The sequence below is a fragment of the Amaranthus tricolor genome, chromosome 4 (genome assembly GCF_026212465.1).
Source record: "Amaranthus tricolor cultivar Red isolate AtriRed21 chromosome 4, ASM2621246v1, whole genome shotgun sequence".
NCBI lineage: Eukaryota > Viridiplantae > Streptophyta > Magnoliopsida > Caryophyllales > Amaranthaceae > Amaranthus > Amaranthus tricolor.
In genome coordinates this window covers 30,289,174-30,312,009 of record NC_080050.1, presented here as the reverse complement: position 1 = coordinate 30,312,009, position 22,836 = coordinate 30,289,174, and the positions used below count along the sequence as shown (strand labels likewise).

General features: G+C 30.0%; 3 protein-coding genes across 4 annotated transcripts; 1 reads left to right on the top strand and 2 right to left on the bottom strand.

Moving 5' to 3' along the window:
- Positions 1-217: 217 nt before the first annotated feature.
- LOC130810166 (wall-associated receptor kinase-like 6) lies at positions 218-11,558 on the bottom strand. 2 transcript variants are annotated; one of them, XM_057676125.1, is made up of 6 exons: positions 11,449-11,558; positions 11,302-11,347; positions 10,379-10,541; positions 2,567-3,239; positions 1,786-1,821; positions 218-1,678 (listed from the first exon to the last, which is right to left on the bottom strand). In XM_057676125.1, the coding sequence occupies exons 3-6, from the start codon at positions 10,535-10,537 to the stop codon at positions 441-443; spliced, it is 2,106 nt and encodes a 701-aa protein (XP_057532108.1). In that variant the 5' UTR covers positions 10,538-10,541; positions 11,302-11,347; positions 11,449-11,558; the 3' UTR covers positions 218-440. The 2 variants fall into 2 exon arrangements, with proteins under 2 accessions (XP_057532108.1, XP_057532109.1); XM_057676126.1 differs by having other exon boundaries at positions 2,567-2,750.
- A 2,475-nt stretch (positions 11,559-14,033) lies between these two features.
- On the bottom strand, positions 14,034-21,131 carry LOC130810167 (carotenoid cleavage dioxygenase 7, chloroplastic). Its single transcript, XM_057676127.1, has 7 exons — positions 20,270-21,131; positions 19,786-19,914; positions 18,946-19,077; positions 17,886-18,164; positions 17,481-17,566; positions 15,346-15,666; positions 14,034-14,405 (listed from the first exon to the last, which is right to left on the bottom strand). The coding sequence occupies exons 1-7, from the start codon at positions 21,069-21,071 to the stop codon at positions 14,244-14,246; spliced, it is 1,911 nt and encodes a 636-aa protein (XP_057532110.1). The 5' UTR covers positions 21,072-21,131; the 3' UTR covers positions 14,034-14,243.
- A 28-nt stretch (positions 21,132-21,159) lies between these two features.
- Positions 21,160-21,900, top strand: LOC130810944 (uncharacterized). The gene is made up of 2 exons (XM_057677063.1): positions 21,160-21,230; positions 21,516-21,900. Exons 1-2 carry the CDS (start codon positions 21,160-21,162, stop codon positions 21,898-21,900), a joined length of 456 nt encoding a protein of 151 aa, XP_057533046.1.
- The last annotated feature ends 936 nt before the right edge of the window (positions 21,901-22,836 follow it).

Sequence of the window (22,836 nt, the reverse complement as noted above, 5' to 3'; positions counted from 1 at the left end):
ACTTCTTCATCTTCATTCTTCTATTGTGCGAATCGATTTTTAACTTGTCAAAATTACTCTAAAACTATAAACATTGTTCTTTTCAATATATTGGCTAGAATAGAAGTATAACCAAATGTTCCTTCAACTCAAGTCAACAAATGAGATTGATTTATATCAACCATTCGACAAATTCAAAAATATGATAGTTTAACTTCGAATTTATCATCCAAAAATATGTTGTTGGATTGTATATCCATATAGTATATAGGTAAAGGAAATTCTTAATGTAAGTAATCAATTACAGTAGGGGTTAAACCTCAAACCTTCTGCTCAACATGCAGATGCTCTATCTATTAAGCCACAAACGCTTTTGGTAATGACTAGATATATTTATGACATAGAATTACAATACATTAATTATTAATACTCCATTATTACCCTTCAAGTATCCTGCATGATCAATTTGTATGAAGCAAACGCATCTCAACTTCCTTGGAACAAGAAGTGATATTGAGATCAATGTTATCAAAAGTGATTGCCCTAAAAGAAGCATTGTCAATTTCTGAAAATGTACTACTTGAACTTTTAATTCTCCAATCACTAATTTGATCATTTAGTCTTGTTGTAGCTTCTGAAATTTTGTTCATAGATAAAGATCTTAAACACCATAAACCTTCTAATCCCATTGTTACTTCTTTCATGGTTGGCCTCTCTTGTCTTATTGGGTTCAAACATGATTTAGCAATATTTGAAAAATTGATGATATCCTCTGGCTTCCCACCCTCCAAAACTATGGGATCCACAATGTTGAACAAAGTAGACTCATTCATTGATGAAATAAAATACTCTACCAAGCTTCTATCTTCTTCTTCTTCATTGTCTAATGGTCGAATAGGTTTTTGTCCGGTCAAAAGCTCTATCAAAATTACTCCAAAACTATATACATCGCTCTTCTCTGTATATTGACTTGAATAGAAATATTCAGGATCTAAATAACCAAATGTGCCCTGAACACAAGTCGACAGATGAGAATGATCTATGCCAACCACTCGAGATATTCCAAAATCAGAAAGTTTAGCTCTGAATTTATCATCCAAAAGTATGTTGCTAGATTTTATGTCTCTGTGGTAGATAGGTGTTGGAAATCCTACATGAAGATAATCAATCGCAGTTGCAGTTTCATAAGCGATTCTCAAACGGATTTCCCATGTGAATATGAAGTTAACAGTAATAGAATTATGGATAAGCTCTGATAGAGTACCATTGGATATATACTCATAAACAACAAAAGGAATGTTACCTTCCAAGCAACATCCCAAAATCTTGACCACATGTCTATGTTTAATTTGGGAAAGAAGAATTATCTCATTTATGAATGGCTTCCATTGATTTTGATCGAGAGATTTTGATCTTTTAACAGCGATAACTTTACCATCTTTTAGCATTCCTTTGTAAATCGTACCTTGTCCTCCTAGCCCAAGAACACGATTCTTATTGAAGTTGTCTGTGTATCTCTTTAGTTCTGATAACGTGAAGATTTTGATTTTTTCAGTTGATTCTCTGTTTGAAAATCCTTGTTCATCTAGTTTTTCAATGAAATATTTTTTCCGAAGTTTATGCTCTTCTCTTCTCCTTTTTGTTTTCAATCGCCACAAACCCCAACAACATCCACAAGTTGCAAGTGATGCGCCAACAACTATACATAAAAGGATTTCAATAATGAAAATATGGTCATATATGTATATTCATCATATTGAGTTTGGGATCGACCATTTCGATCACCATAGTACATAATAACCTTACCTGACGAAATTGCGACCACAATGCCGTACTTCTCAACTATATAAAAAATAAATGTGATATTACAATAGAGAAGAATAAAAGCTCTATATAAAAGTTTTGTCTAAAACTATATATATATATATATATGTCTTTACTTTTTATCTTTCATAATTTTACATTTATCATTTTTAATGTATGTTTATATTTTTGCTATTTTAGTTTTAACAATTTTATTTTTTGGAGATGGTTTTAAAATTTTTCATAATTTAATTAGTTTTTATATTGTAAATAATTTGCTAGTATATCACTATTTGCGCCCCCTAATTTAAAATCTTAGCTTTGCCTATGACTATAAATGTATATTACGCCAGTTCAATATAGAAAAGGTCTCACCCTAAGACCATTTCAAACGATAATTTGTGTGGAAAACATTAATTTTTCGTAAAGTGTGAGTAATTTAACTGGTAGCTATGTATAAATGAAAATGGGAGAAAAAGCTCTAATAATATATTGATAGGGATGCTTATTGTCAAGGTACCAACTCAACCAAAAGCTTAAGCTGGTGGTGGAGGTCTAAGATACATTTTATATACTAACATGCCCCCTCACACAAGAGCCCATTGGACTAGAAGTGTGGATGCGCATAGGCGCTGAATATTGCACTTTGAATGAGGGATGGTAAGATTCGAATCTGTGACTTTTTGTCACGTTGGCTTCTAATACCATGTCAAGAAACCAACTCAACCAAAAACTTAAGATGATGATTGAGACCCCAAAATACGTTATATAATCTAACTCTTACCTAATGATTGATCAAATGGATCGCCCCAAACAAGAACAACGGGTACAGGAATGGTTCCTGATGCTGTTAATGGTGTTCCAGCTTCCAAATATTTCTTGCTAATCAAGAAGGCTGACCTGCAACTTCCATTTGTACCTTTGTTGTTCACTTTTATACCAAACTCCCCGGGCAAATGGAAATTTGTCTGACAACAAAGATAGCCGTAGCATATGCTATTATTAGTAACTTCTTTAAAAGGTGGATTAGGCTTACAAACCGAGGTACATCCTGTTATGATTTCACGCTTAATATCATACATCAAACCATATCCATTCCCACATCCAACTGATACAAATACATTTGTGTAGTCACCATATTCTTCGTTGCTGTCAGCAAAATAGAAGATAGCTTTGGTTAAGTTGTGGCTTATCGGGATCCACATCTCTTTGCTACTATTTTTGCTTTCGCAGATACTTATTGGTGGAATTTTCACAATCAGTACACCTCCCAATGAACTCTTTGGTTTGAGCTCCACGATCTCCAGATTGAATTCCTTCAGATATGCTTTGTTTGGGGAAGACGAAGAATCACATTCCACGTTGAAGTTGGAATCCAAATAGCAGTATGAATTAGGCCCCATTCCAAATGGGTATGGGATGTTTGTATTTCCACATGTGCGTTTGCAATCTGTTTGCTTTTGCACAGATAGTTTCCAAGAACAACATATCATCATTGTTAACATAAAGAATGTGTATAAGTTTGCAATTTTCATTTTGCATACTCTTCTCATTCAAGAAATTTAAGGGAAAGGGCTATAACTTACCATTTGCTTACTTTAGAATATGAGAATGTCTCAAAATGAGACAATTCATATAATTAGTCAATTTCTCTAGCTGATCACCTTAAAATTCTAATTAATAATTTTACGTTATAAGTCAATCATTTACATAACACTATGAAATGTAATAACTTTAAAATTGCAAATAATTACTATTAAACATTTTAAGACAGTGATTCAACCTAATAAAAAGATCACCTTATCGTTAGAGCTTCTAAAACGTGTGATAAGAGTAATCCCCTTTAGTGGACAAGCAATGCCTAATTGCCTACCCAATTCGTAGAAGTAAAAAGACTTGGTCCATTATTATTTCTATTGACCCGGTCTTGGTTGATCCAAATTATTTCTGCGTAATTATTACATTTTTTTAGTCTTAATTTAAAAGTTAAAATATGATTAAGTAAAAATTTATTTAAATCCTCTTAATGTCATTTTATTGGCAAAAGCAAGATTAAAAGCTCTAAAAAATGGTAAACTCGTACTCTCTACTTGTTTCAATAGTGATTGTGTGTATGTTATGGAAACAGTGTAAGCAAGACGAAGATACAAATTGCATACATAAGTGTGGGAATGTATACATTCCATACCCATTTGGAATCGGGTCTTCCAAGTGTTACTTTAACTCCTTCTTTGAAGTTAAGTGCAAATCAAATATAGCAATTCTAAAGAAATTGAATCTGAAGATTGTGGAGGTGAAGATGGATAGCAGTATAATAATAGTAAAAATCCCATCAATAACAGCATGTAATGGTACAGAGATTAAATGGAGAAGTCCTAACTTGAAGGGGTCTCCGTTTCGGTATTCTGTAAATAAAATAATGTCGATTGGATGTGATGGTTACGCCCTTTTGTATGATAGTGATGATAACATCATAAAAGGATGCACCTCAACTTGTGCTCCTGACGGTCTGCCATTGGAACCCAGGAAACAACTGTGTTATGGCTTCGATAAGTGTTGCCAATTAGATATCCCAGATTCATATGACTACAACAAAGGAATTAGTATTGGCGTTGTAAGCATTGATAGTGGATCAAAGAATTGCAGGTCCGTAGTCTTCACCGATTCACAATCATTTGTGTCGCCTACCACTGCCTTTGATGTGACGCTTCTGGAGTACATCTCATTATTCCAGTTACACGGTCAAAGGTTTGAATTATTGTATACTCTTCAAACTAAGGACAAAGAAAAAGATAGGAAAATTTCATTTCATAATTCTGAATTTTCGACTTTTTCATGTAATAGACAAATGTTTTTATAATCCACATGGTGATCTTGACTTTCTAACTTTTACAAGTGGTGGTCAATAGGCAAGTTATTTGTTAATTTTACGTTATTTTTACCCAATGTAATTAATTTTTTGTAAGAAACAAAGTTCGTGATCAATTAACCATATATTTCGCAAGTCGAAATAAGTACTTAATTTAACCAAAAACTTAATATTTTATCTATCATATGAAAAAGTTAGAAATTCAAGGTCACTATGCGGTTTTAAAACATTTGTGAAAAAGTCAAAAACTCGAGGTCACCACTAGGGATGGACATGGGTCGTATCTGGGCAGGATTCAGCTAAACCCAGATTCAGACTCTAATTTTTTTATTGGACCAGACCCAAACCCAGATCCATTGGGTTTGAAAATTTTGGACCCAAACCCAAACCCTTTCCAACATTCAAGTTCTTATAATGAAATATTTATCAAGTCTTTTAATTTTAAAGTATGGATACAACGACCATAGTTCTAATTAAATGAACCGACAAAGTTCAAAATCACGTAATGTTAAGAAATATAATAAAAATTCAAATCAAACAATTAAATACATGATAGCTAATATAAAAGCATTTTTTTTTAAAAAAAATGTAATGGGTCAATGAGTCGGATCTGGGTATCAAATGTGTAAACCCAAGCGCAAACCCTAAGGTCATGAACCTAGATCCGACCCAAATTCATAGGGCCCAAAAATAAGTGGATCCAGACCCTTAAATTAGGGTCGGGTCAGGTATATACCCTTAGGATCCAAGACCCATGCCATCCCTAGACACCACAAGCAAAATATTATATATATATATATATATATATATATATATATATATATATATATATATATATATATATATATATATATATATATATATATATGTGTGTGTGTGTGTGTGTGGAAGTTCAAGTGTAAATTGTGCTTTTATATATATATATATATATATATATATTTTGCACAATCAGATTTGGTTTTGCAAAAAATTCAATCCGATATCCAACTTAAAAATCGAATATTCGATCTTAGCTAAACTTTTTCAAATATAAGTATGTTATTGGTTTCTTAAACCAGATTGGATAATTTGAATCGTTTGAAATACCATGGTGACAACTGCCCTCATTCATTAGAGTAATCTAGTACAGATTTCAAGGGAGGTGCTGAGCATGATCGACAATACGGGACCTCAACAATTTGGAGGCCTCAATAGTGAACAAAGTTGTTATAAAAATATCATAAAGTTGGACACGGCTCCAACGAATTCGTCAATTTTATTCCGCCTCCAACAGATGTTAACTGAGCTTTTTTAACTTCTTGAATTTTCTAATTACTATTTAGTACACTCTACGGTTTAGTCTATGGAATGTGAAGTAACACGAATTTCTTTTTGAATTGACAGATTTGGGAGATGTTGGGTTAGCAAGTCTGTTTCTCATTGTAGTGTCGGGTAAGTTATATGCTTGCATCTTTACTATGATAAATGCAAAATCATATACTCCAATAATTAGAATGATTGAATGATGATAAAAGTAGTCATTTAACATGCTAAGACCTACTTCTCCCTATGAATACTCTTGTTCTAGGCTTTAGTTAAGATGCCCCAAAGTCTCATTTGTAAAGGCCTTATCTCTTGCTTAATTTCTCCCTAAATTAGCTTCTCCATTCTTACATTAATCCTCCACTTGTAATTCCTATTAAATTTATATTTCTTCTATAAACACATAATATTAATCCTAGATTAGAATGGTAGATGTAGCTCTTTGATTAGTAACCACCTTAAATCTTGTGTTGTTTATTTCTTTATTATTGTCCTTCACATTAACTTCCATTATTTGTTTCCTACATTAAGATACAATATAAACACCCTACATAACTATATATTGTGATCCTTGAGTGAAGGTAATGAAAATTTGATGATTATGAAGTTTTATTTCTGAAAATTACAGTTCTATATCTTGTTCTTATTACAGGGAATGTATGTTTAATATATATACATGAGAATAACTGACAAATGATAACTGCTCAACAGAGGATAACTGCCTAATAGTGATAACTGCCTAATAGTGTGATGAAACTGCAACTGCATAACTGCTTTCCAATAGGTAACGCCTTTCAGAGAGATTAGATAATTTTCAATGTCCGTTTTCATAGTTACTTTCCTTACATAACTCTTCGTTTCTTTTTCCTTTCCTTCCTATTTTTCTCTTTAAAATTATTATCCAAACATTGGCCGAGTTCCATGTTAGAAAGTAAAACCCATCATGCACCACTGAAGATTAAAAATTTGAACCAACCAGAATATGACTGAAACAATTGTGCATAACAAAGAATGAAGTGTTGCGTCCACTTCAAAGACAGAGTTAGATACGGACTTTGGCGTTGATGATCGTCCTTATTTCTTTCATCACGAGTTCGTCACTAGTATGGACGACATTTGGCGACGCACCACGTCATCTCACCTGATTGAATAATTGATCTCTTTGTGATTCCTATAGATATGAATTACGAGCAGTGGGATTTATGAAGCACTAATATGATTTGATTCTCAAGGTATTTTGTGACAAGATAAATACCATAAACAAATAAATCAAGAAAAGTGGTCTTGATTGATATATTGATTTTCTTGTGAGTATTACAATATTATCTTATTATTATCTATAGACAATATGTCAAGTAATCTTTATTATTGTCATCTTTAATTATTTGGTGTATCTTTTATATTATTATTCACATGTATCTTCTACAATATTGGTATTTTAAATAGGATGTAAATTCTATTCAATTAATCATCAATCATTTTTAAACTTTTCTAAACTTTCTATATGGTATCAAGAGCTTTGATTTTTTTTTTTCATGCTTCTCGTAATGGCGAGTAATAATTTTAGCACTCCCAACATTACATTTCTTCTCAAACACTCCAAAATGATTTTTCAAACCTTTACCTTACCCATCGATGATGATAGTGTAATCTCACTTCTAAACTAATCATCATTCTTTTTGGCTTCAGCTAACCTCTATGGCAATATCATCAAAAAAACCCTTGTCAACATTGACAAATGATGGTGTCCAAACAATTTTTTTCTTTATCTAAATTGATTATTCGATAACTCAATCTCTCTTCTTGATGGAGGTAGTATAAATTATACTTCAAAACCAACCACTCCAAAATCGCACTTATTACTTTGTTTTTTATAACCACACGAGATCGATAAACTTATTTCTCATTATAAACCTTTTTTAATATTCCGAATCAAATCTTCAAAGACTACAATGTAGCTAATTAACCTTCAACATCACCATCGTTTATAGCACCTTATCGCTAGTCGACCAACTGTTGCACCCTCTATAAGAGTTCATTTCATGAAAAACTTTCACCTCCAACTACACCCATGCTTGTCGTTGATACTTATGATTCTCCATGATTGGACTTTTCCGTCCATCTTGAAGAGGGAATGATAAAGATAAATAAGATCAACAAAAAATCAAGATATGTCTTGGTTGATATAATAAGTGTCTTGTGAATATTACGATATTATCTTATAATTATTTAAAGATAATATGTCATGTAATTTTAATAATTGTCAGTCTTCAATTATTTTGTGTAACTTTTATATTATTATTCTCATTTATCTTTTAGAATAATTTGGTATGATAAATAGGATGCATTTTCTATTCAATTAATCATCAATCATTTTAACTTTTTCTAAACTCTATATTTTGGAATGGAATTTAACATTTATAAAATTTGATAATTGCAGGAGTGTTAACATCTTGTTTGGCATGCTGCTTTATTGGACAATGCTGGTGGTGGAAAACTAGAAAAGGAAGGAGGGAAATCAGGCTTAGAAAGAAATACTTCAATGGAAGATTACAAGAACATAAGTTTAACCAAAAAGAAGCTGACAAAACAAAGCTATTTACAGAAAAAGAAGTAAAAAAATCAACTGAAAATTTCAATGAAGATCGTATAATTGGTAAAGGAGGCCAAGGTACAGTCTACAAAGGAATGTTAAGTGATGGGAAACTTATTGCAGTTAAAAAGTCAATCTTATTGAGTGAAACCCAATGGAAAGAGCTCATCAATGAGGTACTTATCCTCTCAAATGTCAACCATAGAAATGTAGTCAAATTGTTGGGATGTTGCTTAGAGACACAATCTCTACTTTTAGTCTATGAGTTTATTCCCAATGGAACTTTATCAGAACTCATTCATAATCCTAATGAAGAGTTCCAACTAACATGGGATACTCGCTTAAGAATAGCATCTGAAGTTGCTGGGGCCATTGCTTATCTACATTCTTCTTGTTCATCTCCTATCTACCATAGAGACATAAAGACAAGTAACATACTTTTGGATCACGAGTATAGAGCAAAAGTTTGTGATTTTGGGATTTCGAGATCAACTAGTACAGACCAGACTCACATAACAACTTTTGTTCGAGGAACGTTTGGTTATCTCGATCCTGAGTACTTTCGATCAAGTCAATTTACTGAAAAGAGCGATGTTTATAGTTTTGGAGTTGTTCTGGTTGAAATGATTACTGGACGGAAGCCAATTATCGTCACTTCTGAATATGCAACTAGTTTAGTGACAGAATTTATGTCATTGACAGATGATTCTGCAACATTCGAGATGTTGGATCCTGTTATTTTAAGAGGGAGTGATAATATTATTGACGATATAATGGTGGTTGTAAATCTTGCTAAATGTTGTTTAAATCCTATTGGAGTGGAAAGGCCAACAATGATGCAAGTCGCCATCAAATTAGCTTGTTTGAATCAAAAGGAAGTTGCTAAAATTGGCTTCATCAAATGAGATATCAAGTACAAGTTAACAAGCCTAAATTAGTATTTATGCTTAGTTAGTACTTTGAGTCTCAGTTAATTTGTGAAATTTACGTTTTTTCTCTATTATTTCTAACTTTTGGTGTTACTATTTATGCTTGTCATCACTAGATGATTTAGATGGTATTTAGTTGTGGATTTTCATTTATTAAAATAATATCACAAATTTTCAAATGAGATGAACCGACTCAATTTACACTTATTGTCTTAAAGTGATCCTTATAATCGTTAAGTGATCACTTGTAGCTTTTTAGTGATCACTTTTTATAGTTTTAGAATTATCATTTATAACTCTTAAGTGATTATTTACAATCTTAAAGTGATTAATTAAAGAAATAGACTAATTATATGGACATGATTTTCAGGGTCAAGGTCATGTGCCATGTGTTGTTTGGGAGTTATGTAGAGCATTGGGACTGAACCTAAGACATGCGGCAATCACGTCAAGAACTGAAGAAGCATTGCTCAAACTATTGCTCGAACGAGCACCTAAAGAGCTCAAACTATCAACCTCAAAAACACAGATTGCTCGAAGGAAAATACACTTGCTCGAACGAGCAGCCTTATAAGCATCTAAGCTCTATCATTTAACACAAATCAATACCAAACACTAGCCTTTCAGGATCATATAACCGATTGGTAAACATTGTGAAACATTGGTGTTATTGTTTGTTTTTAATGCATTTTGCCTTGTTCATTAGTTGAACCTTGAACCATAATATTCAACTTGATCCTCCTTGCCTCGTCGCTTCCACTACTCTCCACCAATTATAACATTTGGCAATTAATTTTTCAATACATAAAGTAATGTATCACTAAATAAGGATTTTATAATAAAAAAGACGAGTATTTAGAAAGTGAACAAAGTACTGATTGAAAGAGGTGAAAAAGGACTTACAAAGTTCAAACTGCTACTTGAGATGAATGACAATAAGAGGAGGCTTAATATGTTATCCAGAAGTTGAACAAGGCCGATATGTGACAATATAGAGGTAAAGAACCTCCATCCTTGATGATGATGTGCAACCACTGAGCAAGTTATAGCGCCCAACTTCATTAACCTTTATGCACAAATTTTAGGTTATTAATTACAAACCAACAAAATAAATAATAGAACTACTTGGATTCTAAAATGGAAAGAAGGGAAAGATTCTCTGTATGCTATCAGTTAACATGAAAATACAAGCTTTTACGATTGAGTATCTTCAAACTTGGTGAATACCATTTAGCATTTACAATATTGTTCAAATAAAATGCTATACATCATACTATCTATTTGGGTAACTTGGTAGCTAATACATTGCCAACCACATAAAAAATAACTCTTAACTACTCAATACTTGTACATGCAACTAAGTTTTATATAAGACCATTATAGAGATGTCCAATTATGACCGGATAATCAAATTCAAGTATGAATCGCAAGATTCAAAAATACCGCATATAAAAATCAAATAATCAAATCAGATTGATAAGATATTCTTGTATTCACAAGACCTTAAATTGGCCCGACTCAGAACATCAAACCCCAAAACTTGCAAAAACTCAAATGTACACCCCCAGAATAGGATTGGAATACTGAAATCAAGAAAGGCTTTGGAATCTTTAGACACATAATGTCATAGATTATAATACATTCCACCGAAATTAAAATTTGGTATAAACAAATAAACACTTCCTAAAAATTAACTCAAAAAATTTGATTCTATGATCAAATATTTAATGCTTTTCATATATACAATAAAATTGACAGAAAATTCATTTTATGATCAATAAGGAAAGGCATAAATTGATTTGTTTTTAGGGGAGTGATGATCATACCGAGAAAGATCTGGACACAGTGATCATATGCTTCAACGCCGCAATACTAAAGACAAATTAAGAGAAAATAAGTTAAAAGTATAAAATAGTGAAGATTACAAAATGAGTATCAAATAAGGGAAGATAAAAAAAAAATTGAAAGCTCACCAATGGAAGCAATTGCAAAATGGCGGTTGTTCTTGGTATCGGAGAATTTCACTTTAATAGAAAATTTTAATTTTTTTATTTGTTTGAACATGTCACATGTTTTTGTTCGTAAAAATACATCATATTATAAGAGATTGTATCTTTTGATATTATTTGAAACCTAAAAACTATAAATCTTTAACCACATAAAAATAACAAACAGTATATAAACTAAATAAAAAAATTTGAAAAGAAATAGTAGTTTTCTAAGATGGAAATTATTTTTAAAAAATTATTTAATTGCATTATTTTTATTTATAATTAATTACAATATATTTAATAATAACTTAAAATAAAAAAACAAAAAATAAATAAAAAAAAATAACTAAAGAGATACTTCCTCCGTTCCATAATATTTGCTACATTTTCTATTTTTGGCAATTTTATATTACTTGCTACATTTCCTTTTTAGTAATAAAACAATCATTTAAAGTTCTACCTACTCCTATTTTTATCCTACTCTATACTCTATACTCTATACTCTATACTCTATAATAAAAAACTATATTATACTCTATTAAGTAACCTAACAACCTATTTTTTCTTTTTCTTTTTCAATTAACAATAATAAAATACTATACTCTATAAAGTAAACAATCAGCTACAGTGTAAATCAATCACTTTTCTTAATATCCATGTCCATGCAAATGTAGCGACTAAAATGAAACGGAGAAAGTACTAGCTAGTCGGTTTCGGTCCATCCCTCAACTCTCATAGATCTAATGGCATGCCGCATGCGTTACCATTTGCCACTGAGCCACAATTATTAATATTTTACTTTGCTAACTAAACATTTATCATCAACATCACTTGAAGGCCCCTATTTTCGACAATTATGCTTGGGGCTCCGTGTAATGGCCCAGATTGCACAACTTGATAGTCGGGCCTGAATGGGATCTTGTTTGATTCATCTTAATATAAAAATTATTTATATTAACTTTTCATAATTTTTAATTATGCACAATTAGAGATTTTAATAATTGAATAAGTGCATTGGATAGAATGTATAAAGTAAATGGAACATTAATAGTGAATTAGAGAGCGTATTTTTGTTATCAGTTTATGTTTTAATTATTCTTTTTTTATATTACATATTTAAATTATTTTTTTATTTTATTCATGTTTATATGACTTTCCTATATAAAGTATAATAATACTCTTGTGTTTCCATGAATTTACAAGAGCAGCTAAAAGAGAATTTGCCACAAAAATTGAAAAAAGGTGGAGAATTTTATATTACTTGGATGATTACAGGGAAACAGCAAGTGTTGTATGGGACTTCTCATCGTAAGACGAGTCCATATAAACAGTCTATTAGTAAAAACATAAAAACAGATTACAATGAAATCTGAATGCACCCTTATACATAAAACAGTTTTCTTTTTAAATAGTTTTGACCTACCCAATTAAGATCGTTTAACGGTGAGTTAGCCTTAATAAAGAATTAGTGAACGAGAAAATAGTTATGTGGATTAGGATAAAAAAGAGCTGGTGACATTTCTATAAATTATTACAAAGTAAGACAAACATAAATAGAGATTATAGCAAATTTATAGGAACAAGAGACTACACTTTTTATTTTCTTTTCTTCCTTATCTTGGTTTAAACTAGTTGTAAAACCCATCGAGAGCATAACAAACTATTGTTTCTAGAATCTTTTTTTAGGATTTGTTGGAAGTTAACAAGACTTTATTGCACATTGGTTTAGCTAGTTCTAATTCCTTAGTCTATTTATTTGTTTGTGACAAGTTGAGAAGACAGTCTTTTAAAATCTGGTTTAAACCTTAATTGATTCTTATTTTCTACTAATTTATTCTAAGATTGAGTTATGCATTGAAATTTTTGTTGTAGGCATGGGAAAGGTTTTACTTCTGTCTGTATTTGAACTAACGGCCAAGTAAATGGCGTAATTGGCGTAAATGGAGTAACTTTGGTGGGAATAACTTCTTGACAAATTCAATGTTTATGTTTGTCCTACTTCAATCATCTTATTTTTTTTTTTTACAATTAAAAGCAGCATAAATTAGTGAATCTAATTTATTCATTATCGCTATTTGTGACAATTTATTTTCGTGTTGCCAGTTTGTCATCCGTATTTTATTTTTTGAAGACCATTTAATTTTTCATCATAGTGTCATTGCTACCATCTAAACCATCACAACCCCAAGATTTTTTATGGTGAGACATCTCACAAATTTTGAACTAAGAGGAATAGTTTTAGTAAATAAATATTTCACCCGTTCCTTTTTGTTTGTCCATTTTACTTTTTGCACGCATTTTAAAGCAAATTTTAAACCTCGATATCTTTTAAAGCGCAGTATAAAAAATTGTAAAAACTATATATTAAAATTCTTTGCATCAAGACAAATTTAACAAAATCCCACATGAATATATTTTGTCTATAATATATGCTTCAAAAATCAAATTTAAATTTCTATCTTCTAAAGTGAAAAAATTTAAAGTAAACAAACAAAAAGGAACGGAAAGAATAAATGATTTCCATACATAACACTTTTGTTCAATGAAAATAGGATTGACCCTTAAGCTAGATATAAATTGATCCAACGTAATTGCTTATTAGTTACATAAATATATATGTACTTCCATAATTTATTATTATATTGCTTATATTTTACAATTTAGCTATTTTTATTGCAAATTTTTATACATATATTAAAAAAAAATAGATACATATAGATCATATACTTGAATGAATTATGATTATAAAATGTACTTCATATTATCTAAATATGATATTAAGTCCAAATTTGATCTTGTTTGGAAGTCCAAGTGCCATGAAAACCTAAAGGGAAAGTAGAGGATTTTGGGACTTCAAATCTTGCAACAACTGCTCTTACTTCACCAACACGTTTTGCATCCAAGATCACCAAATTGCACTTTCGACGTGAAGCAACGTACTGCAAATCAGCAATCTAAGGTGAGTTCATCGCCCCATAATTACCCTTTCTTCTATAATAGAAAACAGAAAACTACGTGAAAATTAAATTTAATATTATTTTTATTAAAGTTATACCTCGATATTTTGTTAAACAATTTTTTTTACTTTATGTTCCTGAGAGGGGAGGGAAGAGGATGGAAATGAAGGAAAGCGAAAATTAATATGTTTCTTTTAAATATTTTCAATGCTAGTAAGATTTATTTTGTCAAAAAAATTAAAATAGAAAGAAACTGCTCTTATCAATTTTTTTCTCTTCATTTCCTTCCTTTCTTTAATTGGTATCTAAATAAGGGAAATACAATCTCTCAATTTCCTTTTATTTTCTTTTCCTTTATTTCCTTTTATCCAAACATAATAATTTTTTTTAACAAAATAATCTTCAACTTAATTCAACATTTTTCAGAAGATTCAATATAGGTATATATTCATGAGTTCGAGATCATATTGAACTTTCCTTGAAACTAACCCTAATTTGAGAGTTTGGATCTAATTTTTTAGACCCAATTCTGAATCTAAATCCAATCAAAATTAGTTTTGTTAGAATATGTTTTCATCAACTTACTTTTAATTCATTATATGAATTTAATTTTAGTAAACTCAATTTAAATCAACACAATTCATCTAACATAATTTTAAATCACATTATAGGTTATGATTTTTCTAACCTATACACCAGGTATATATAGATTTAGACAATATTCTCTAACATATAATTACATTCACCTCTTTCAAAAGATATTTTCTACTAAATTCAAAACAATTACTAAATTTATTGTTTAAACCTATACATTAATTAGCCGCATACGTTAGAAAAATCGATTTGCTTAATCCAATCAACAAAAGATTCAAACCTTCCACCAAAACAATTAAAGAAAAAAAAAAAAAAAAAAAGAACTTACCTCAACCACAAGAAGATATCCATCGTCTTCATCATTAAATGATTGTTTGGAGATAAACATTGGTTCCCCAACAAACCTACGACTTCCAGGAGACCAAGTACTTACTTTTTTAGTTAAATTGTCAAATTTTAAAATTGTATCAAATGGAAAATGTGATAATATTTGATGAGAACCAGAAGAAGCAGCTGCATAAACATATCTATGTTTATAACCACAATAACTAGGATTTATAATTGGAAAATCTGATGATCTTGTTCTTTTGTTTAAGCATGTCACCTTGCATTTGGGATGCTTTCCACTCTTGTCTAACTTGATTGTCACCTATAATAATGTTTAAGGAAACAAGTTAGTGATCACTATTTAATTTTGAAATTAATAATTATAATTATTGATTCGTCCGTTTGAATTTGCTACAATATAAATATAAAAGTTAATATTAATAATATTTGTATCAAGATGAATCAAATAAGCTAAGATCCTACAGACTATTATGCTATTAGCTTATATATTAAGAATAAATTACAACATTAAAGTGATTGATGAATAATGTCAACATTAAAATGGGACATTTTAACCCTTATACTGAGTAGGTGTAGTATTATGTAATATGGGTATTTTGGGTGTCTAGGAAAAGTATGGATTATTATTAAAAGAATGGAGAAAAGAGTTTTTTAAATGTAAAATTAATGAATAGTGTCAGATGTACAATAGATCTTTTATTAAATGATTAGTAAATAAGTTACCATATAATGTTTACAATTAAATTTAACACAAAAACTTCTTCCTTTGGAAAATGGTAATATTATGTAAATCTGAACCTATATTTCTCACTTAAGAAAAAATTTAAGCGAGGGTTAATTAATGACATTAGAGTAAACGAGTAATGGAATGAATTTAATGTATGATATTAGAATATGTTTTCGTGCAATGTACGGATGTATAAGCTTGTTAATTTATATGAATTTTTTTTATTGATTATTCATAACAAAATTTTACTAACTTAAAAGATTATTAGTAAAATTAATCTATTTTTACTGATAAAAAGTAATTTTTACTAATGAATGTTTTTCTTTACTAATTAGTAAACTGATTTCTAAGTAAACATATCAATTTATAATTTACTAAACAAAGGCTAAATTAGTGTTCAAACATTACATCTAACTCCTCCTATGAAATGAACATGTTGTATAACCATGCATACACAAACACTTTATTCATGACATGCTACAAATACAATATCCTTAATCATAATTATCATCATAAAATTATTTTAGATAAGATTTTGGTTATCATTTTGTAAATATTGAAATTAGCAGAATAATTAAGTCGATGAGTATTTTAATGTTATTTTAAAATAGTAATTAATACATTATTTAGGAGTTTCCAAGCATAAGGTTATTTTTAATTGACACTCATTTTTAATTCTAGCTTTTTTTTATCGTAAGTAAGGTATAATTAATATTTTAGACATTTAAATCAACTAAAGTCAAAGTTACCAAAATTAACCTTTTCTTTAATGAAAAGTATGATTTAAAAATCAAAATTTCTAAAATTAACTTTTTTCTTACTATATTATTATTTCATATTATCTAAGAAATTAAATTTAATTAAAAATTAAAATTTTCCATATTCAATTATCTGAATATATTGTTGTTGATAATATAATTGTGTAATTGACATTTCAATTGTTAGCCATATTGATTGTCTTTGTCTATATTATTTTTCTAAATAGATATACTGATATAAATGCACAATGAAATAATTTTTTACCCCATATATGATTAACATATTTTACATATTAGAAAAGTCAATATTAAATTCAATTAAAAAGTTAACATAATTTACATTTGATAAAATTTTTATTTTGGAAAGTTTTCTTAGGCGGGAAAAACTCTCTTGTAGCATTGACACGTGTCATATTCTTTTATTGTATTAGTAGAAATATAATATTGTATTAGTAGATAATATGATATGATTGCTTCTCACACCTAGGACTGATATATAATTTGTCCATGTTGGTAGTGTAAATTATATTAAACCAATATAATAATCTATTCTAACAATTGATTCAAACAAAGATGTATAATGATACAAAATCTGCTTATATTTGAATGAATTAAAGGTTAGAAGGAAACCTCAAAAAGATGGGGCAATAGTAGCTCTTTTCCTTCTTTACTATTCATGATAGAAGGGTCTAATATGTCACTTTGCCAATTATATCCTGCCAAAATAAATGCATTAGTTATTTTTTTGAATAATATATCTCCCTCATGGCAATAATTATCTTCTTAACCAAACTTGTAATTTGATGTTTGAAATTAATTTATAAATATTTTTTAATATATTATATTATTTTTCAATATTAACACACTTCTATGTGACAAAATTCTCCTTCATGTCTAATATAATAATAAATTTTTAATATATATCTGAGATTAACGTAGACCTATTAATTTTTTCTCGATAAGTGTAAAAAAGTAAATGTGACAAGTAAAATAAATAGAAGGGACTATAAAAAAAAAAAAAAAAAAAAAACGTACCAAACATGTTTTGAAAGTTAAACCATTGATAAGCACAAGCAGTGACATGAATTTGAAAGGTAAGGTTTCCATGATCATCAATTTTTTCAAATGCGTTAGCAACATGGAGTAACCATAATTGTGGACTTTCTATTGCTTTTTTCCAGTATTCATTCTTATTATTAAAGTTTTTGGTGTTCGGAAATCGAGGAAGAAGGTAAATAGATGATGTTGGCTTCTTCTTGTTCACTGAAAGTGCTGATATCATTGGTGCTTGTCCACTTATGGCAGCCATTGATCCTGCAATTCATTCCTATAAATCAACAATATATCCTTACTAAATACAATGCTTCTACCTACTCTTATTTCGATTTTAATTATTTTAACAATAATTTATTATTGAGGTCATCTGATACGACTTCAATTGTATCAGCCTAAACAAATAAAAAACTAATTGCTTCCTGTAAAAGTGGAAATTCAGCTTTCATTGTTTATTATTTTTTGTGCTTCTTACTAACAGGCTGTTTGTATGGGCTCGTCTCACGATGAGACGGTCTCATACAAGACATGTTTTTTTTAATTCATCTTCATTTAGAGTTACCGATAAGACTGAAGAAAGGGGAACACTATGTGGGAAATGAGAATCAAATTCGAAATCTTACATGAGAAAAATAATATCAATTGAGATAAGCCCCAATTCTCAAATATTTTATCTTATTATTTTGAAATCAAATATCAAATTGAAAAGGTTTATTTTTAGCAAATTTAACTCATCAAGTTTTTTATATCATTTCAATACGAGACAAGTTCATATAATTATTTATTTTTCTAATTAATTAATTTAAAATTATAAGTGATCGCTTTAAGGTTATAAGTGATTACTCTAAGATTATAAAAAGTGATCACTTTAAAACTAAAAGTAATTACTTTAAGACCGTAAAAGTATATTGGGCCAGCCCAATAAAAATTATCTTACTGTGAAAGTGAAACTATCTCATTTACAAATTAGTATTTAGAAAGACCGTTTTTCAATGAAACAAGCAACCCATATACGAGTAACATGTTAATTGTATTTGGTTACCTAAAACATCCAATTTGACATGATTAGTGAACAATATGTAATGTGTGTCAGTAAAGGCCCAATCATGAATCATTGAATGATCTGGAATGGTGAATTCTCTCACTTGCAACAATTTGAAATTTTGATCCAATTCTGTAAAATTAGGAAAAAAAAAAAGGCAACATGTCACAAAACAAAAATAACAAAATTCTTAACCAATGCATAGTGAATGCCCTCAAGTAAAATATGGGACGAGAATTAAACGCTTAATTTCTTAAGACTTAAAAGTTACTAACTTAATTCTCATTCAATATAAAACTCAAAAAAAATTAACATTTTCTTTTTCCAAAAAACAAGTTATTGAAGTATTTATGCGTAAATCAATTACAAAATCTATAACTATTATTAAAACAAAAAACTGTTGATGTCATCACTTTTTAAGGCTTATATGTCACTTTTCTCAATAAAAATTTTCTCTCTAAAACTCAATGATAATGTCATTGTATTTATTACTAATATTTATATCTTTGACTTTTTTATTTTCTAATTATGACTATAATTTATAAATGTTGATTAATTTTTTACTTTTTAAGTCATATCAATATATCAGAAAATTATATATTTTATTTTATTTTCTTTCAATTATTTATAAAATCTTTATAATATTATTTATTAAATAAGTATAGGATATTTTAAGATGATTAAAACATAAAACTATAAATATTTAATTTTTTTGTTCAACCAAATATATCAAAAAATTTAATAAAACTGATGGCACGGACATTATCTAGTTGTGTTACTACAACTCAAATTCTACTCATATGCAAGTGAAAAATGAATTAATAGTAGAATAATGTATACCATAGAAAGTGTAATGACTTGTAGGAAGTACCATATCCTCTGCATTACATGCCATTGTTATAAGCCTTCCTCTTTTAGAATCAATCTTGTAATGGGACAATAATCGTTTTGGAGGCATCTTGAAAATTCCTTCAACAACATAATAACAAAGATAATTTTATTAAAAAAATTGTAAAGTATAAACTAAGTTTTAAATGATATACTCTATCGCAACCCCTGCACGAGTTTGTTGACAAGAAGTCTAGATGCAACATGGACTTCATTTATATTTAACGGTATATATTTCATTTTCAAAGAATTTGTTGTTAGAGGGCATAACGTGGAACTTAACTGATACCTTTTTTTATAAAGTGATCACTTACAAATTTAAAGAGATCAATTAGAGAAATAGATTAATTATATAGGCATGTCTAGTCATCTCATCATGAGACTATATCATATAAGACGAGTTGAAAAAAGAGTTATAGGGTAGTATGGTACACACCATGGAGTATAGGCTTCAACATATGGGCAACAACATCCCAAGCATGAGATTGACTAATACTAACTTCATCATCATCATGATGATCATCATGATCATCATCATTATGGATGAAATTGAAATTCCCAATTGTGTTCAATGTTATAGGATCAATTTCATACGGAGTTCCACCTTCCCACAAGCAAAACAAACGTTCACCCCATTTTAAGATACTAGTGTTAGCCACATTCTTCATCACCTTAGTATTTGCCATCTTTTTACCTCTTTTCAATACAGAAAATGGGCCTCTATGGGTAAACTTCCAAGATCCTGTTATTGGATCGCATTCCTCCCTATGGGCCTCAGTTTTCACATATTTGGCCCAAAACTTTACTTCTCCATTAGGCCCATCAATTTCAAAGGCCCTTAAGTACCCATGACCATCAAGTGGGTGGATTGTTGATCCATAATCATCAATAAATAGGCCCGGCCCAATAAGATAGTATGTACCCGAAGGAAAATATTTAGGAAGTGCACCTTCAATGAGCTTAAGTTTAATAGGGTTTGATACTTCCAACCTTTGTGACATGAACAAAAATTGGTAATCCCAAAATGCCACTACCTCATCATCAAATTCTTTGGTATGGATCCAATTATCGGGCATCGAAATTTCTTTTGTAGAAACCTGATGATTATCCGGCATCGAAATCGTTACAAGTTGGGTTGTAGCAGTTTTAGGCTGAAATCGAATTGTACGTTTTAATGAAATATTTTTCCATGGCCAAAAAATATTAGGTGTGATTGTATGGTAATGTTTAACTAGCATGTCTAATGTTTATAATGTGAAGATGTAGAAGGGTTGAGGCATAAACAAGAATTTGGTATTGCTATATATAGATGATCTTTGCAAGCAAATGGTTCTTTTTTTTATACCCAATGAAAGGCTTTCCAATGGTATTGGGATTAATTTTGAAAAATTAGGTTGGTAGGTCCAAGTATAGGTGGATGCACAAGAAATAGTTTATGTAATAATATACAAGTATTACATAGTTTATGTTTGTTAGAATTTAGCCCATCATGGACAATGGCAGACAATATACTAGTGATTTCATTTGCAATAACTAGCTTATTTTTAAGTGGGGCTTAATGGTATAGGATATTTTGTACAACTATAACTATTAATGTATAATTGGAATGCCAATTTAATTCAAATTTGATTTTGTTTCGACTTAATTTGAAAAAAATAATATTGATTTATTTTGGATTATAGGCGCGATAGTGGTTGCAATTGCAGTGGGGTAGAACCGATAGATGAATCAGAGGTGATCATAGGGGGAGAAGTTGTTGCATTTACGTCTAAGTTCAAATACTTGGGATCAGTAATTCAAAGTAATGGGGAGATTGACGGAGATGTTACTCATCGTACACAAGCGGGTTGGCTTAAGTGGCGAGTAGCAACTGGGATGTTTTGTGATAAAAAGTTTCCGAGCAAATTAAAAGGTAAATTTTACTGCGTTGCAATTAGGCCGGCTTTGTTGTATGGGATAGAATGTTGGCCCGTAAAGAAGGTTTTCGAACAGAGGATGAATGTTACAGAAATATGTATGTTGAAGTGGATGTGTGAGCGCACAATGGTAGATAGAATTAGAAACTAGGAGTTTACAGAGAAGTTAGGGGTTGCACCTCTCTCTACAAAGATGCGTGAGAACAGGCTGAGATGTTATGGACATGTGCAGAGAAAAACATATGACGCCTCAGTGAGAAGGATCGAAAGCATCATTGTGGAGGATAAGAGAAGTCAATAAAGACCTAGGAGAACGTGGGAGGAACAGATTAAAAGTGACTTGCATGACCAACACCTCTCGAAGGACCTGACCAGGAATAGGGTAGTTGGCGACGCTTTATTTACGTCTTAGATTTCTGAGTCTGAACCAGTTACATTTGTTGCCTTTGTTCCTAGCCATTTACATATCGCTCTTTTTCTCGTTTTTATTTTTATACCTTTCTATTTTTATTTTATTTTTATACCTTTTTTTATTTATTTTATTTTTTTTCCATTAATTATTAGTATTGATCATAGTGTGTATAAGGTGCAGGCTTTGCGAGTAGTTGCTCGTTCTCACACCCTTTGAAGATCTTTCTTAAGCCGAGGGACTCTTTGACCACACTCTTCTTTATGGGTATGAGTTGCTGTAACACCCCGATTTTCCGAGATGTTACAGTTGCTGTTTTCCTTCCCTTCACAAACCCTGATTATAGTTTTCCTATAAACGGAATACACTAAGTATGATGACGATGAGACGCGATAGTGGTGTTTGTAATAAAGCGTGGCTTGATAGTAGTTCATCTTAAAATATAGACATAATTTTAGATTCATCTCTGTAATAATATTTGCCCGCCTTTCATTTTTAGAAAAATATTAATTTATTATTAATAATTTAGTTGAACATATTCATAAATTAAGTAATTAATGAAACTATTATTTCAGTTTTAATAATTTTAGTGGAACTATTGTTTTTTTAATCGGGATAAACTAAATAATCCCTATAGCCAAGGAAAGAGAAAATTAATTTTTTCTGTAAACAATGAGA

Excerpts from the sequence above, each read along its gene's own strand:
- LOC130810167 (XM_057676127.1), bottom strand. The coding sequence starts at position 21,071 with ATGCTAGTTAAACATTACCATACAATCACACCTAATATTTTTTGGCCA. Across the intron at positions 18,165-18,945 it reads TGTCAAATTGGATGTTTTAG|GATCAATGGCTGCCATAAGT; the intron begins GTAACCAAATAC and ends AATGAATTGCAG. Across the intron at positions 15,667-17,480 it reads TATTGCCCCATCTTTTTGAG|GTGACAATCAAGTTAGACAA; the intron begins GTTTCCTTCTAA and ends ACATTATTATAG.
- LOC130810166 (XM_057676125.1), bottom strand. The coding sequence starts at position 10,537 with ATGAAGTTGGGCGCTATAACTTGCTCAGTGGTTGCACATCATCATCAA. Across the intron at positions 3,240-10,378 it reads CAAGTAGCAGTTTGAACTTT|CAAACAGATTGCAAACGCAC; the intron begins GTAAGTCCTTTT and ends TCTGTGCAAAAG. Across the intron at positions 1,679-1,785 it reads TGTGGTCGCAATTTCGTCAG|TTGTTGGCGCATCACTTGCA; the intron begins GTAAGGTTATTA and ends TTTTATGTATAG.
- LOC130810944 (XM_057677063.1), top strand. The coding sequence starts at position 21,160 with ATGGTTCTTTTTTTTATACCCAATGAAAGGCTTTCCAATGGTATTGGG. Across the intron at positions 21,231-21,515 it reads AATTTTGAAAAATTAGGTTG|GCGCGATAGTGGTTGCAATT; the intron begins GTAGGTCCAAGT and ends TTTGGATTATAG.